Here is an 18188-nt window from a genome sequence, read left to right as displayed (position 1 = left end):
CTTCTTTGTGGCAATCTTTGATATTCCTTGGCTTACAATTATATCCTTCCAGTTTATGGCTCTCTTCACATGGCCTTCTTCCCTGTGTACCGCCCCCCCACCGTTATAAGGACACTTCACTAGTCTTTGGGTTTAGGGTTCACCTGATCCAGTATCACCTAATACAGTATGATCTTACCTTGATTATATCTGCAAAGTCACTATTTCCAAATAAAGTCACATTTGCTGATACTAAAAGTGGTGGGGATTAGGACTTGAACACATCTTTTGGGGAGGACACTAGTCAACCGTCTAATCTATTCCTCCACCCCCACTTATTTCATTATGAAAACCGGGGTTCTTAGTTTCAAACATTAGAAATCAACTCTGTCTGCATTAAACAGAAAATGGAACCCTGTATGCACCTCAGGTGAGGAGTGGCTTTCCATGGTCTCCTTTGTAAATGGGCTCTGAGCCTAGCATCTCTGTCCCCACCACCTATGACCACATGCCAAGGCTTGGCAGAGGTCACCGCCAAGGTTTCCGCCCGCCCACAAACAACAGCAAGGCAGCCACCCCCTCCAGTGGCTCTCTCTTGGCCACCCTCAGTTGTTACTGGAGCTGCCTGGGTTCCACTTCCAGTAACAGCTCCTGCAGAAATGCAGAGTATCCTGGGGAAGCCATCCCTCACCCCCCTGGTCTCCCCAAGGCGTACCCGGGTCACTCATGGGCAAGCTTCTTTTTCAGGAACTCCACTCTCCCATTTAGGGCTACAGCGTCAGAGTCCCCAGAACGCTTAGAATCTCCCAGGCCTCCAACAGCACAATCACCTGTGACTTGGCTCCAGAAGTCATGAGGAAGCAACCTGTTGGCCAGCCTAGCAAAGCCAACAACTGGGCCCCAATCCTGAGTGGCCACCACGAGCCACCGGGCTTCGGGAGACACTAGGCTCATTAGAGCCCCTCCTCTCCCCACTTCTCCCTGTAGAGGAGGCAGGCCACAGCAAGCTAAAGCAGTTGGGTTATTTTATATCACAAGAGCAAAACACCAAAAAGGAAGTTGGGAGAACCCCACTCTTTACTATCCAAGCCTTTACATGCAAGCCTTCCGGACACCCTGTAACCATGTGCCTTTCACCAAGTGGGAAATATAAACTCCAAGCAGCCAGTTTAAAAAAAAAAAAAAATCACTTAGCTAACAGAATCACTTCAGATGGCTAAAGAATCAGGCTTAGGTCAGAAACCATACCCAGAACTCCTCTCCCAAACCTGTGAGACAAGTACATCATTTCTACCACCCTCGAGCATGGGGTATTCAGTATGCATCACTGATACCATTAGTAGTGGATACTGGATTTCATTTCATTTCTTTTTTTTCTTTTTTAAGATTTTATTTATTTATTTGAGAGAGAGAGAGCACAAGCAGGAAGGAAGAGGGGCAGAGGGAGAAGTAGACTTCTCATTGAGCAGGGAGCCTGATGTGGGGCTGGATCCCAGGACCCCAGGATCACAAGACCTGAGCAGAAGGCAGACGCTTAACTGAGTGAGTTACCCAGGTGCCTCTGGATTTCATTTCTGAGAGATTTAAGTCTTTAGGGTTGCTGTCAGGAAGAGTGCTAGGAGGTACTACAGGTATCCTCTGGGTGCCAACCATATTCCTCTCTGCTTCATTATGTAGCAGCATGCAGGATTCCTAATAAGATGAGTAAATCTTATAAGGTTAATGTTCCACTTACTTTGCCTTTGAGTTTCTTGGTGAAATCCTGTTCTCTGTGGAATATGATGACAGTGAATAGGATTGCCAATAGAATATGGCAGGTGGGAAGACACAATCATCCAGAGTGTGTCCACTTCAGTGTGTCTCCCTACATCATCCACTTGGCTCATGAGACCACAGAGCAATCATGGAGGTGAATGGAGAAAAAAGGTCCCTGACAGGCATAATGAGTATCTTGTCTGTATGATTATCAAGAATAAGATTAAAAGGGATCCCTGGGTGGCGCAGCGGTTTAGCGCCTGCCTCTGGCCCAGGGCGCAATTCTGGAGACCCAGGATTGAATCCCACGTCGGGCTCCCGGTGCATGGAGCCTGCTTCTCCCTCTGCCTGTGTCTATGCCTCTCCTTCTCTCTCCCTCTCTCTCTCTCTCTCTCTCTCTCTCTCTCTGTGACTATCATAAATAAATAAAAAATAAAAAGAATAAGATTAAAAATGGGGCGCTTGGATGGCTCAGTTGGTTAAGCATCTGCCTTTGGCTCAGGTCATGATCTCGGGGTCCTGGGATCGAGCCCTGTATTGGGCTCCCTGCTCAGCAGGAAGTCTGCTTCTCCTTCTCCCTCTGTCACTACCCCTCCACTCATGTTCTCTCTCTTGATCTCTCTCGCTCTCAAATAAAATCTTTAAAAAAAAAGTTTAAAGAGTGAGATTAAAAATCCTTGCACTCCATATCTATCCCAAGAGGTCCATCCATATGCCTCCTCCACAAACTTCCTTGCACTGATTCTCCATTCTTATTCCTTCTAAGTTCCTAATCTACTATCTAAAAATCTAAAAATCTTAGCTACTGCCTGTGAATCTGGTCAGATCCTCACCTCAGTATAGCTTGCCTTTGAAAACCCAGCCCCCCACAAAAAAAAAAAAAAACTGACCATGAAATCTACTGTTCAAAGTCCTGCCCATTGGGAAGAACTTTCTTTCCTTCCTTACTATACTTGTATCCCCTAAACAGGGCTATTATCCCACATCAGTCCACTCTTGCCTGGCTCCAGCATATTATATACATAAACACAACATGCCTTTATTCACTCCTCAGACAACTGATCACAAGGAAGTACTCTTTGGGACCTTTGGGGATGAGTTGAGGGACAGGTGGCAATATGGCAGGTATAGGCATGCTGAGGTCACGAGCCACATTGCAATTTAAAATGTATCCTCCCTTAGGACCTGCTTGGATCTGGTCCTCTATATACTCTTCAATTTCATAATGGAAAGGTGCAAAATAAGCCCCCCAAAAATTGGAGGAATGAAATAATAAAGATAAAAGCAGAAATTAGTGAAATAGAAAACAAAAAATAATAGCAAATATCAACAAAGTCAAAAACAGTATTTTCTTTTTTTAATATAAGAAATTGAGGGATGCGGGTGGTTCTGTTCGTTAAGCGTCTGCCTTCGGCTCATGTCATGATCCTAGGGTCCTAGGATCCAGCCCTGCTACAAGGCTCCCTGCTCAGTGGGGAGTCTGCTTCTCTCTCCTTCTGTCTGCCACTCTACCTACTTGTGCGTGCTCTCACGCACTCTCTCTCTCTCTCTCTCTCTGGCAAATAAAATCTTTTTTAAATTTTTGAAAAAATAAGGATGCCTGGGTGGCTCAGTGGTTGATCATCTCCCTTCAGCTCAGGGCATGATCCTGGGGTTCTGGGATTGAGTCCCACATCAGGCTCCCTGCATGGAGCCTGCTTCTCTCTCTGCCTGTGTCTCTGCCTCCCTCTCACTCTGTGTCTCTCATGAATAAATAAATAAAATATTTAAAAAAAAAAGTAATCTCTACACCCAGCATGGGGCTCAAACTCATGACTTGAGATCAAGAGTCAGATGCTTGGGACACCTGGATGGCTCAGCTGTTGAGTGTCTGCCTTCAGCTCAGGGCACGATCCCAGAGTCTGGGGATTAAGTCCTGCACTGGGGTCCTGCTGGGGGCCTGCTTCTCCCTCTGCCTATGTCTCTCCCTCTCTCTCTGCATCTCTCATGAATAAATAAAATATTTAAACAAACAAACAAAAAAAGTCAGATGCTCTGACTGAGCCAGCCAGATGGTCCCAAAACAGACTTTCTTTAAAAACTAATAAAATAGTAAAAGACTTTGGTGAGGTTGATCAAAGGGAAAAACAACCCAGAATGCATAAATACAAAATATGAGGTATAAAAATAATAACAGATATTTATAGCATAGGCTATTATTATAAGCAGATGCTGATAAATTTGAAGCACATGAGATGGACACATTCCCAAGAAAATACAACTTACCAGAGTGACTCAAGAAGAAACAGACATAACAATTTGTCCTATATACATAAAGAAATTAAATTGGTAGTTAAGACTTTTCTCATATAGGAAATCTAAGTCCAGATTCAAGGATCAAAGCCTTTTATGTGAACTTCTCTGTAGCATAGTCTGTTCTGCCTTAATGTGTGTTGGTTAAAAGAACTAGTTCATACACAGTGGTCACTCAACAAAACACAAAAAGTACCAACCAAAGAAAAGGACTGATAAATTTGGCTTCATCAAAATTAAGAACCTGTGTGTGTCAAAAGAACCACAGGACTTCCAGTTTCAGTCCATGAGAATAGAGGGCTGGAAAGAACAATGCTCCCACCCTTATAGCAAGAAAAAAAGCTTGAGAAATGGAAAATTCATGACTTTTCTTGAACCACTGCGGCACTGAGGTTGTGGGCAAACAACTCTCCTGAAAACTGGAGCTAGGCAGCAGCAGGGAGAAACAGGACCCAAGCCTTTGTCTGCGTGGGACAGAGTTTAGTCAGAGAAGGAATGGATTGCTCAAGGTGGGGTATGGGCTAGTGTGAAGCCTGGGAGCTGCAGATGCTGAGAGGTCCCCATCCTGTGTAGGCTGCACAGGAGGAAGGCCGGGGAGAACCGTGACAAGCTGGCTTGGGGAAGAAAGCAGTAGTCACTGCGGAAGCCTCATAGAGCCCCAAGCTCCTAGGGGGAGAAAAGCCTTCCTTGGTGAAAGTCAACAAAATCGGGATCCCTGGGTGGCGCAGCGGTTTGGCGCCTGCCTTTGGCCCAGGGCGCGATCCTGGAGACCTGGGATCGAGTCCCACGTCGGGCTCCCGGTGCATGGAGCCTGCTTCTCTCTGCCTATGTCTGTGCCTCTCTCTCTCTCTCTCTCTCTCTCTCTCTCTCTCTCTCTGTGTGTGTGTGTGTGTGTGTGACTATCATAAATAAATTAAAAAAAAAAAAGAAAGTCAACAAAATCTGTAGCCCGAGGACACTGGTGGCAACCCACCAAAGCTGGGGAAGGAAAATGATAGCCAACAATGAGACTCTGCCCAGATCCATCTCTCCTATTTCTTCTAGGAAACAGAAGCATTGAACTTCAGGAGAAAGGCAAAAACTTAGAGCCCAGGGGCACTGATGGAAACCCAGTGCAGCTGGGAAAAGGAACAGGAAAAATAAAAAAGCTCTTTACCCCTGGGGAGGGCAGGGATACGTGCTAAATCCAGCGTAACTTCTAGAAAAGAGGCAGAACACCAATGACGGCCACACCCTCGAGGCCCAGGTCCCAGTGCCTTTGTAAGAACCATGTTTAAGCAAAACAGAGACTGCCCTTCTCCCTGCCACTAAGTAAAAAGAAGTTGCATAGAGGGGCGCCTGGATGGCTTAACTTGGTTGAGCCTCTGCCATGATCCCAGGGTCCTGGGATTGAGTCCCTCATCTGCCTCTCCTCAGCAGGGAGCCTGCTTCTCCCTCTCCCTCTCCCTCTGTCTCTTCCCCCCTGCTCATGCTCTGTCTCCCTCACTCTCAAATAAATAAAGTCTTTAAAAAATAAAAATAAAAAATAATAAGTTGAAGAGAGCTGTAGGGAATTGTGAAAGACAGGCTCTCTGCAGGGCAGCCAAAAAGGAAGACCTACAGCCAAGCAGGGAGACACACAGCTACTACCGGGGGCCTGGCAGCCTGCAGTGCAGCAAGTGTGAAAGGCAGCCCTGACGAGATTAACCCAGACCCTCACACCGAAGGCAGAGCAGAAGAAAAGCCATGTGCTCAGCAAACCCCAGTCTACTCTCTAGGTCTTGTGGATTTGCCCATTTTGGACATTTCACAAAAATGGAATCCTACAATGAAGAGTGTCTCACAACTGGCTTTTTCCACTTTAGTTTCACCCATGTTAAAGCATGTGTCAGTCCTGGATTTCTTTTTATTGCTGAGTCACACTCCAGTGTATGGATATACCACCTTTTGTTGATTCTTTTATCAGCTGATGAACATTTGGGTTGTTTCAATGTTTGCCTGCTTGAATAATGCTACTACGAACGCTCGAACACTCGTGGTCAAGTTTCTGTGTAGACATATGTTTTCATTTCTCTTGTATATATACTTTGGAGTGGAATTTCTAGATCATATGGTAACTCTATATTTAGCATTTTGAGGAACTGCCAAACTGTTTTCAAAAGTGACTGCACCATAGTATGTGCCCATGAGCAGCACATGAGGGTTCCAATTTCTCCACCTCCTCACGAACAACTGTTATCATCTGCTTGTTCATTTCAGCCATTTTACTGGGCATCAAGTGGTATCCCACTGTGGTATTTCCCTAATGACTAATCAAACCCAGCAATATATAAGAAGGATAATACATCATGATCAAGCAGGGTTCATCTCATGGCTAATTCAGTACATGAAAAGCAATCAATGCAATTCACCATATTAACAACAAAATGAAAAACCATATGATCACTCAATTTATGCAGAAAAATCACTTGACAAAAATTCATCATTCATTTATGATTGAAAAAAAAAATCTGAGCAAACTAGGAATGCAAGGGAATTCTAACCTAATAAATGATAGCTTCAAATTAAGCCAATAACTAATATACTATATGTGGAGAGACTGAATGCTTCGCCCTTAAATTTGAGAACAGGGCAAGGATGTCCTCCGTCACCACTCCTATTTAACAAGGAGGGGAAACACCTCTTAAATAACTTAAACTCAATAATAAAAGGATAACTCAGTTTTTGTTAATGGGCAAAAGATCGACAAGGAGGGTGACTGGGTGGCTCAGTGGCTTGAATGTCTGCTTTCGGCTCAGGACGTGATCCCGGGCTCCTGGGATCGAGTCCCACATCAGGCTCCCCATCAGAAGCTCCCCTGCTTCTCCCTCTGCCTATGTCTCTGCCTTTCTCTCTGTGTCTCTCATGAATAAATAAATAAAATCTTAAAAAGAGAGGAGAGAGAGAGAATTAACTTTACTTAGCAAAAATTTAGGGGAAAAAATTCACTGGGATCTTCAGGAGATCCTAGGATGTAATGGAGACTATAAAAATAAACTTAACTATGTTACAAATGTATAACATCACCTTTTGGGAGGGATGGAGGAAACAGTTATCGACCAGCTACTGTAAAGCTAAAGACAGAAAGAAGAAACAGTACTCAAAGGGGTAAATACGTTCCTCAGAAGAGTATGGGTTGTCAATTAAAAATTGACTTGAGGGATCCCTGGGTGGCGCAGTGGTTTGGCGCCTGCCTTTGGCCCAGGGCGCGATCCTGGAGACCCGGGATCGAGTCCCACATCGGGCTCCCGGTGCATGGAGCCTGCTTATCCCTCTGCCTGTGTCTCTGCCTCTCTCTCTCTCTGTGGGACTATCATAAATAAATAAAAAAAAAAAATTTAAAAAAAAAAAATTGACTTGATGTGTGTACCAAGGTTGGTAAATAAGAAAATAAATGACGGAAAACATAAGCCAGGTTTCTCGCTGTTAGAGAAGGAAGTTGTAAATAAGTAAGGCAGGTGGGGAAGAAGCTACCTGAACCCTGTGATGTTTGATTGGTGACAGATGTCTGTATGAACTTATGTTTTAACATATGCATACAGATAAAGAAATATCCAGAGAGATGTGTGCGCACATGGGTCAGTTCACAAACATTTATTTCTTAGCTCTCCACCAAGAGGGTCTAGAAGCAGTGACACACCAGCAGTATTAAGGATACCCAACCCAACCAGTCTCCAAAGTTGTGAACCAGAGCTCCTTGGAGAAATGGCTTGATTCTAGGGATGTATAGGGACAATTCAAGATGAGCCTGGAACATCTTGTAATGCCAGAAGGTAAAGAAGTGCTTAAAAAAAAAAAAAAAAAAAAAAAAAGGTAGGCCAAGTCCAAAAGGCCTAGGGAGCAACCATTTCCTAATGTGTATCATTGTTGAACCACTGTGTTGTTCACCTAAAACGAATACACGATTGTATGTCAACTCTACTTCCATAAAAAATAAGTAACACATAACCCTAGGCTAATCGTGGGGGAAAAACACAACCCAGCAGACACACCTAAATTGAAGGCCATGCTACAAAATATCTGCCTCGTACCCTAAACAACCAGAAAGATAACTAACAATAAGGAAAAACAGAAAAACTGCCACATATTGGAAGACACTAGCAAGACATCCTGATTAAATGCAATGTATTCTGGAACAAAAAAGACCATCGGGGAAATTATGATAAAACAAGAATAAAGTCCGTAGTTTAGTTAATAGGATTTGCCAGTGTTAATTTCTCATTTGTGATGAATGTACCATGGTTATGTAGGACGGTAATATTAGGCGAAGCTTAAGGAAAGGAATATGAAATATTCTGCATCGTCTTTGGAACTTTTTGGTAAATCTAAAATTACTTAAAAAGAAAAGGTTTAGGGAAGCCCCGGTGGCACAGTGGTTTGGCGCCGCCTGCAGCCTGGGGTGTGATCCTGGGGACCTAGGATTGAGTCCCATGTCGGGCTCCCTGCATGGAGCCTGCTTCTCCCTCTGCCTGTGTCTCTGCCTCTCAGTCTCTCTCTCTCTGAATAAAATAAATGAATCTTTAAAACATTAAAAAAAAAAGAAAAAAGAAAAAAAGGTTTAAAAAAAGAGAGAAACCAAAAGGAAAATGAAGAAGAATCGGAAGATAGTTACAACATATGTAGTCATAAAAGATTAGTCTCTAAAATATATTTCTTTTTTAAGAGATTTTATTTATTTGTTTGTTTGTTGGTTTAGAGAATGAGGGGAGGGGCAGAGGGAGAAGAAAATCTTTTTTTTTGGGGGGGGGGGAGAAGAAAATCTTAACCAGACTCCCTGCTGAGCTTGCAGACATACACTTGTGGATGGATCCCAGGACCCTGAGATCACAACCTGAGCCCAAACCAAGAGTCTGTCACTTAACCTATTGCGCCACCTGGGCGCCCCGAAGATACATTTCTTAAAAACTTCTGTATAGAAGGGACACCTGGGTGGTTCAGTCATTGAGCCTCTGCCTTCAGCTCGGGTTGTGGTCCCAGGGTTCTGGGATCGAGTCCGGAGTGGATCTCCCTGCTCTGTGGGGAGTCTGCTTCTCTCTCTGCCTTTCCTTCTGCCCCTCTACCCCACTCGTGCTCTCTCTCTCTCCAATAAATAAGTAAAAATCTTTAAAAGAAAAAAAAATTTTTTTAAATAATAAAAATTTGTCTAAAAAGCAGCACAAGGGGACCCTTGGGTGGCTCAGTGGTTTGGCGCCTGCCTTTGGCCCAGGGTACGATCCTGGAGTCCCGGGATCGAGTCCCACCTCAGGCTCCCGGCATGGAGCCTGCTTCTCCCTCCTCCTGTGTCTCTGCCTCTCTCTCTCTCTCTATGTCTATCATGAATAAATAAATAAATAAATCTTTAAAAAAAAAAGGCAGCACAAAATATGTAAGTAATTAGGGAAATGCAAAATGAAGTAAGAACGATTCCATCACTAGATTGGCAAAATTTTTTAAAGTCAAGCAATAATTTAAAAATAATAATAATAAATTAAAAAAAATAAAGTCAGGCAATAACAAATGGCAACAAGAATATGGAATAGTGTAAACCAGTACAAGCAGCAGTGAAATATGCACTTGTCTTTCAATCTACAACTTCCAGTTGTACCCCAGGCATTTATCCTAGGGAGCCATGTATGGCTCAGGACGCATTCACAAGAAATGCCCCCAACAGGATGGCTTTATGGGCCCCATCCAGGTAGCAAACAAATGCTTGTCAACAGTTTGCCCAGACGGTACATTCATATACTGGAATACTACACAGCACCCAAAAGAAGTGCATTGTCTATTATGGATTTTTAATTTTTTTAAATTTATTTATGATAGTCACACAGAGAGAGAGAGAGAGGCAGAGACACAGGCAGAGGGAGAAGCAGGCTCCATGCACCGGGAGCCCGACATGGGACTCGATCCCGGGTCTCCAGGATCGCGCCCTGGGCCAAAGGCAGGCGCCAAACCACTGCGCCACCCAGGGATCCCCTATTATGTTATACATATTATAATACATAATATAATACATGTATTGACATGAATTAATTTAAAAATACAGGGGATCCCTGGGTGCTCAGCCCAATGCGGGACACAATCCCAGGAACGGAGTCACGCCCTGAGCCAAAGGCAGATAGATGCTAACCACTGATCTTAGGGTTCTAAATTCAAGCCTTGTATTGTGTGTAGAGACCACTAAAAAGAAATAAACTTTAAAAAAAAAAACTAAATAAAACAAGAATACTTAGTCTGATTTTTATATTTTAATAGGGCTCAAAAATGGGCAAAGTGGAACAATATATTTTTAGAGATAGAAACATAAAAAATTATTAAGATTCTTACAGAAGTTTTTTTTTAAAGATTTTATTTTATTTATTCATGAGAGACACACACACAGAGAGAGAGAGAGAGAGGCAGAGACACAGGCAGAGGGAGAAGCAGGCTCCATGCAGGGAGCCCGATGTGGGACTTGATCCTGGGTCTCCAGGATCAGGCCCTGGGCTGCAGGCGGCACTAAACCGCTGTGCCACGGGGGCTGCCCTTACAGAAGATTTAATGCTAATATAGGACAATGACTACTTCTAGAGGAAAAGAGGGAGATACAACAGGGGCTTCTGGTCTCTGCCCCAAGGAGGGAATGGCCGGCTGATGGTGCTGAATGAAGAGCTGAACCATGGAAGTCCCTGGCAGTCCCAACTTGCAGTTTCAATGGGAACAGTGTGGGTAGAAGCCTAACAAGGGCTGACTGAAGGGAAGTGTGCTTGTGCATAGATAATATCAATCAGTAGATAGGAAAAGGAGCAGAAATCACCAGAAATCACTGGAGGGGGTTGGAATAGTCAAGAAAGTTCTGCTTTTCTTTTTGAAGGTAGAAAGGCTGAGAAAAAAAGCTGCTTTTATTTTGTTCCCTCTGTAATGTCTCATTGGGTCCTTAAGGTACGGAAGGTGGATACACAGGTGTGTAAATCCAGATTTCCTACTCTCCGCCCCCCCTGCCCTGTGGAGGGTGTGACCTTCATTAGATGGGCAGACACGGAAGTGGAAGCCTTTGCAATGGGATGAAGGTGGGTACAGACTAAGTACACTTGTCACTTTGGTAGCAGGACAGTAAGTGTTCTCAGTCAAGTCCTCTGGTATAGAGGAAGTGACGTGCAAGGCAAGAGTACAAAATGCTCATTTTGGGAAGGGGGAAAGTGAGCCTACTGAGAAATGGTTCTTGAACTTTAGTTGGGTGGCTCAGTCGGTTAAGCATCTGCCTTCGGCTTAGATGGTGATCCCTGGGTCCTGGGATCGAGCCCCGCTTTGGGCTCCCTGCTCAGCAGGGAACCTGCTTCTCCCTCTCCCTCTGCCTGCTGCTCCCCCTGCTTGTGCACTCCTCTCTCTCTCTCTCTCTCTCCCTCTCCCTCTCTCTCTCTCTCTGTCAAATAAATAGATAAAATCTTAAAAAAAAAAAAAATCACCCAGAAGGCTTGTTAAACCCCAAGTGCAGACCCCAACCCAAGAATTTCTGATTCAGCAGGTCTGGGACAGAGCTTGAGAATTTACAGGTCTAGGGGCGCCCAGGGGGGAGGGGAATCAGTCAGTTAACCATCTGCCTTCAGCTCAGGTCATGATCCCAGGAGACCCCGGGGTCTTGGGATCCAGCCCAGGGTCAGGCTCCCTGCTGAGCAAGGAGTCTGCTTCTCCCTCTCCCTCTGCTCTTCCCTCACTCCTGCGCGGTCTCCTCCTGCGCTCTCTCTCTCTCAAATAAATGAATAAAATCTTAACCAAAAAAAGAAAAAGAATGTACGTGTCTAACAAGTTCCCAAATGATTCTGCTGCTGCTGGTAAGAGGACTGCACTTTGGAACCACGGTACTAGAGAAAGGAAGGATGAATGCCAAGTAGTGCCAAACTGGGCCCTGGAGTCATGAATTTAAAATTAATCCAAAAAAATAAAAATAAAATAAAATTAATCCAATCAGCTAACATATGGTTTTACCCCAGCAGTGTCTTGATGCCTGGGCATGCGCATGGAAACAGTAGAGTTCATCTGGGAATGGGGTTTGCTAGGTGAGTCCACCGGCGGGACAGGGTGCAAGGGACTTGATCTTTGGGAGGTCAGGGTACAGGATGGATGAGGAAGGGATGGGTTGCCAGACTGGCTGTTTTAGGCTCAAGCATTAGGTGCCGTGTACTTGAACGAAGGAATTGGAAGGTAGAGGGACAGTGATCGAAGAATGCGATGCTTCAATTTCAGAGGTGGTGGCCTTTGGGGTGGTGGTCACGTTCAGGGTGTGAAACAGGAGTGACCAAATGAAGGGGAGATGGGGAAAGTCAAGACAATGGGAGCCCAGGGCACCTCACGGTTTATACAGGTGGGTGCAGAGGTCACCCAAAATCGAGACAGAGAGGAAGGAGTCAAAGTCTGCAGGGGTGGGGGTGCTGAGGAATAGGTCAGAGGTAACTGCAGCCCAGGTTGCTGGTGAATCAGGCTTAGGAGAAAGGAGTGCATGCTGGGGGTGCAGCAGCAAGGTGCCCTTCCTCCGCACCCCTGCCTGCCTGCAGTGGGGCTGTGGCAGGGGACGGCCACCTGTCTTCTCCCCTGGGGAGAGCAGATCACTGCTCTCAGCCTTCGGCGAGGGCCTGCTTCCTCCCATTCCTGGCTACTGACACTGACAGACCTGGGGAGACTTGCACTATTAATAGCAGGAAAGGAAACTGGAAAGAATGCCCCAGGAAGAGGGTGTGTGGAGGGAGGGCAGGAAGGCAGTGAGCTGGGAGGGAGGGCCAGGCCTGGACACCAGTGTCCACCCCTCCTTCCTTTGTTGCCTCCAGCTCATCAGTCCCAGGGCCACTGATCTCCAGGGAAATAACACCGAATAGCTGGGGGGCGGGGGGGGGGGGAGGCAGTAAAATGGCAGAAACCAGGTGGGAGAAGCTGTGTCTTCCTGGATTGGTGTGAGAAAGGAAAGCACCCAGATTGGGAATCCAGAGATCTGAGCTTTCTGGTCCTGACTCTGCCTCTGATCCCTCCAAGGCCTCGGCCCCCACGAAGCACATCTGTTAAAAGGTCAAGATTTCTAAGGTAGAGGCACTTTCCTAAGCATGACACAGGTAGTCTGCTTTTGCAGTGACAACAGAGCCACTGTAAGGAACCACATCAGAGGCCTTGCTCTGGGCGTCTCTTTCCAAGAAATGACCGACCTCAAATCTCATTTTCCAGCTTGTGCCATCTGTTCCCTGAGCCCCTCCCCTCCCACTAGCCTGATGCTACCTCAGGTGCAGCCTGGTTGAAGCCAGAGCCCCTCGTAGCCTGCTAGAGCCCACCCCTCTCAGACCCCAAATCCTGCTGCCCGTGCTGGATTAGTCCACTTACTACCAGGCTCCTGACAATAAGGTAATAAGGGTGGTAGCTGGGAATTATGGCGGCATGGGGCAGATGGGGAGCTTTGGGAGGATGCAGGCCCCAAACTGAGACACCTTCTCTCTAGGCCACATTCACTCCCTTGCTCTCCTTGGGGCGTCCCCATGTATGTCCCCACCTGTGCACCCACGCACCCCTCATTCCATGCAGGTCTTTACAAGTCTCCTTCCTCAGCACCATCTAGTCAATCCTTCCCTGCTACCTCTCTTCCTCCTACTTAGCTGCACACTCACTGCCCCCCACCAAGAGGCCCTTCTGGATTCAGCCCTCTGCCCCAGTGTAGGTCCTATCCTTGAAGTAGGTTTGCTCTGATGATCTGCTCACTTGTCCTATACCATCCCTTATAAATGCTTGTCCCAGGGCACCTGGTGGCTCAGTCGGTAAGGGTCTGCCTTCGTTCAGGTCATGATCCCAGGGTCCTGGGATCAAGCCCCACATTGGACTCCCTGCTCAACGGGGAACCTGCTTCTCCCTCTGCCTGTGTCTCCCACTCCCCCTGCTTGTGTGCCCCATGGCGCTCACTCTCTCTCTCCCTGTCAAACAAATAAAATCTTTTTAAAAATAAAATAAAAGCTTATCCCTGTGGCTTTAAGAAAGCCAGTCCCCACCCCACCCCTGCCACCCAAAGGTCCTAAGCAAATGTTGGTGGGGGGGGGGAGGGAAGCCTGACTGGGTGAACCGCATCAGCAAAGGGCTTGTGGGCAGGGGACGGCAGCTGGGAAGAGCCCTGGGCTGGGAGCCCGGGGAGGGGAAGAGGGGGGCTGCCTCCTCTCACCCTAACCAACCAGCTCTGGCCTGCTCCCCAGGTCTGCACCGGGTGTGTGCAGGTGAGCCCAGTGAGCCTCTCTGTGCCTTGGATCCTGTATTATTTTCCTCTGCCTGCCATAGTAAATTCACAAATTGGGTGGCTTAAAACAAGAGAAATGTATTCTTTCGCAGTTCTAGAGGCCAAGGTATGGCACTCCCTCTGGAGGCTCCAAAGGAGCCTGTCTCCTGTCCCTGTCTCCTGAGCTTCCGGGGGCCATGGGCATCCTGGTAACACGGCTGCCACCTCTTCTCTGTGTCTCTTATAAGGAAACCTGCCATTGGGTTTCAGGCACACCTGGATAATCTCACCTCAGGATCCTCAGCTTAATCACAGCTACAAAGACCCTTTGTCCAAATAAGGTGATAATCACAGGTTTGAGAATTCGAAGTTGGTTTTTTTGTTTCTGTTTTTTTTTTTGCAGGGGGTGGAGGGGTGGGCGGTGGGGAGCAGGTGGGTGGCCTGCCACAGGTCCCCCTCTGAAAAACAGGGATAATAACTACTGGGGCTATCCTCTAGACCCTTCCAAACAGCCCACTGCTTGGGCCGAGAAGCCCCCGAAATGCATCTATCCGGTCAACTTCCCTGGCATAAGGGGTGCTATGAATTGACTGGCTGCGTCCCCCCACCAAAGTCATCGGCTGAAGCCCTTCCCCCCACAATATGACAGTACTAGGGGGGCCTTGGGGGCAGTCAGGGTCACATAAGGTCATGAGCGTGGGGCCTCCGGGTGGGGGTAGTGTCCTTCCAAGAGGAAGAGACCAGAGCTTCGCCTCTTGGCCAGGTGAGGACACACAAGGTGGCCGTCCACAAGCCGGAAAAGCCCTTCCGCCCCGGACCCTGCTGCCACCCTGATCTTGGACTTGCCGGCTCCAGGAGTGTGAGAGGTCAATGTTGCCTGCTTAGGCCCCTGGGGCCGTGGTGTTTGCCCTGCAGCCCACACGGACACAAGGGGACACAAGGGGACACAAGAGGACACAAGGGGACGAGGGGCTGGGGGCGGAGGTTAACAATGAGAACAGAAGTGGCTGTGCGGGGCCGGGCAGGGGCTGGGTGGTCAGCCGTGGGCCTGGGGCTCCCAGCCACCTCCTACCTGACCCGGCCCGCTGGGGGACAGCAGGTCGGCACCCCGAGGGGTTATCAGGCCCGGCCTCAGCAGGGCTCCCCCAGGGGGACCCAGAGCTGCCCCCTCACGGGAGATAATTCCGGGCATTCTTCAAATCTAGAATTGTTCTGCCCTTATCAGCTTGTCTCAGCTGGCCTGCCCGCCGCGCGGGGTGGGGCCCTGGCTGGCTGGGCCCCGGGCAGGAGAGGCTGCCACTGTCCGGCTTGGGGCCAGGCGGGCTCGGCTCGGCGCCGCCCAGGGCCTCGGGCGCCCTCCGCCCCAGGCCACCCAGCTCCAGCTGCGCACATCCCTGCCCGGGCCCTCCGGCCCTCCGTGACCCGGTCCCTTCCCCTGCACGGAAGCACGACAGGGTGGGGGCTGACAGCACGCACGCAGGAGCCTGGCCCCCCGGACCCAAGTCCCCTCTCCACCGCACAGGCAAGTGTCTGATTCTGCTCCTGTTCTCCCATCTGTCAGAAGTGAAGAGTGGAGCGCCTGGGGGGGCGCAGTCGGTAAAGCATCTGCCCTCGGCTCAGGTCATGATCCCAGGGTCCTGGGATCAAGTCCTCCGTAGGGCTCCCTGCTCAGGGGAGAGCCTGCTTCCCCCTCTCCCTCTGCCCCTCCCCTAACTCCTGATTGCGCCCTCTCTCTCTCTCTCTCTCTCTCTCTCTCTCTCTCTTTCTCTCTTTCTGACTCTTGCTCTCTGGTTCTTTCAAATAAATAAATAAAATCTTTTACAAAAAAAGTGAAGAGGAGGGTAATCATAGCAACCAAATCCCTTTAAGTACTTAGAGCAGTGAGTGCACATCGAAAGTGCTTGGTTCAGTTAGCAATGCCCACATTCTAAGGGAGCCAGGGTCACAGCCAGGCCACACCCCCCGGTAGAGCCACACTGTTCCCGTGGCCACCCTGGGGATGCTCCCCCCTGTAACGCCTCCACTGGCGGGGGGCGGGGGGGGGAACACGACCAACCCAAGGCGTCCTCAGACCCACTGGGTCTCTTCCTAGGTCTCCCAGCGCAGTGTGGCCCCTTGGAGGGGGCTATGGACAAAGGAAAGGAGTAACTGGAATCTTCCTGTGGAAGAAGAGGAGCCTGAGGCCTGGGAGGGCCCCGGAATGGGAGCAGGGGCAAGGGAGGAAGGGGCTTTTCTGCTGGCAGCCTCCAGTCCCGCCAGCCACCCCAGCCAGCGACCCCAACCGCAGTCTCGCAGGGAGAGGCTGGCAGCCCGAGCCTCCCTTCAGGCCAGCGCGGCTCTGGGACCAGCACCTGCGTCAGGGGCCACGTGGTGGCGGCGGGCAGGGCACCAGGGCGGGGGACCAGTGGGTGGTGTGCTCGTCTCTCCCAGGCCTGGGTCTCCTGGTCAGTGAACGAACCTCCATCCCTCTGCCTCCTTCCCCATCCCACCATGAGGGCTGTGGGCGGAGCCGGGGAGAGCACGGGGGTGTCTAACCCAGGAGAAGGCCGAGATGGCCGAGAACTCACAGGTTAAATGTACTGAGGGGGATCCCTGGGGGGCTCAGCAGTGGAGCGTCTGCCTTTGTCTCAGGTCAGGATCCCGGGGTCCTGGGATCGAGTCTGCAACGGGTCCCCTGCATGGAGCCTGCTTCTCCCTCTGCCTGTGTCTCTGCCTCTCTCTGTGTGTCTCTCATGGATGAATACATAAAATATTTTTTAAAAATTAATAAAATGAAATAAATAAAATAAAATGTACTGAGGGCCAGAAGTTTCTGTTAAAGTGAGGTGAGAAAAGGCAGCCTGCTCCACACAGAAAGTGAGCGACGGGCGGCAGAGCGCGCAGTCGGACGGAGGGCCAGCAGGCGCGGCGGGCTTCTTGCCTCGCCCGGGACACGAGGCGGGCACGCCACTCCAAAGCCCCGGCCCGTGCTTTCTATTTGTAGAATAAGGACATCGTGACACAGGAATGCCGGTTACTAGCAAGCTTTCTCTGTGAAGGCCCAAAAGTAAATGTTGTACACCATGCGGGCTGTCGTCACAGCTACCCCACTTCCCGGAGCAGGCAAAGCAGCGGCGCGGCGGGGGAGCAGCCGGGTGTGGCTGTCCCGGGTGTGACTGTCTCTGAGCTGTAGCTTGCGGACCCCTGCTGAGCGGAGCCCCCCCCCCCCAGGTCGGGGAGAGGCACCTAGGCCTTCATCCAGCCTGGACACTGGTCCCCGATTCCCCAGGAGAACGCAACGAGAGCCACTTGAGCCAGCAGACTACTGGAAACCAAGCTGCCTGATGGCCAGCTGGCAAAAAGTCTTTGCGACTCATGCCACCAACAGAAACACCCAGATTGTCACCTACTTAGAAAACAAAACAGAGGGAGGGATCCCTGGGTGGCGCAGCGGTTTGGCGCCTGCCTTTGGCCCAGGGCGCGATCCTGGAGACCCGGTGCATGGAGCCTGCTTCTCCCTCTGCCTGTGTCTCTGCCTCTCTCTCTCTCTCTCTGTGTCTATCATAAATAAATAAAAAAAAAAAAAGAAAGAAAAAAAAACAGAAAGAATAAATGAAAAAATCTACGAGCAGCCCTGTCCTGGCAGGTGCTGTGGCACCCAGGACCTGCACGGCGCCCATCCCCAGCAGGTGCGTGCTGGGTTCCCAAGCCCCAGGCCACCGAGTGCTGTCCTGCCTCTGACCCTCACGGGAACGGCCAGGGTACAAGTCAGCCAGCAGACACGGGGGTCAGGGCACCTAACCTGGTTCCCTTCCTCTTCTCCCCGGGGCTGGCTGCTCCTGGGCCGCAGAGCCTCTCTCCCTGGGATGCCCCCTCAGCTGTCTGGGGCCGGGGTTTTGGCCACAGAGTGGGGTCAGGAGATCTTCAGAGAACAGCTCCACCTTTATCTTAACAGTGTTTCAGGGCCACC

The 18188-nt window shown here is 49.1% G+C and overlaps 2 protein-coding genes across 2 annotated transcripts in view; one reads left to right on the top strand and one right to left on the bottom strand.

The window, feature by feature from the left end:
* PODXL (podocalyxin like) overlaps window positions 1–18188 on the bottom strand; it is a 51455-nt gene that overhangs the window by 15272 nt on the left and 17995 nt on the right. The gene's annotated exons all lie outside the window — the stretch shown is intronic.
* LOC129498114 (pancreatic progenitor cell differentiation and proliferation factor-like) lies at window positions 488–927 on the top strand. Its single transcript, XM_055307341.1, is given in 2 exon segments — window positions 488–785; window positions 788–927. Coding segments are annotated over 2 exon segments (438 nt in total).

This window comes from Nyctereutes procyonoides, unplaced genomic scaffold, assembly GCF_905146905.1.
Source record: "Nyctereutes procyonoides isolate TBG_1078 unplaced genomic scaffold, NYPRO_anot_genome, whole genome shotgun sequence".
NCBI lineage: Eukaryota > Metazoa > Chordata > Mammalia > Carnivora > Canidae > Nyctereutes > Nyctereutes procyonoides.
The sequence above is the reverse complement of the archived record's forward strand: the minus strand, read 5'-3'. Positions and strand labels throughout refer to the sequence as shown.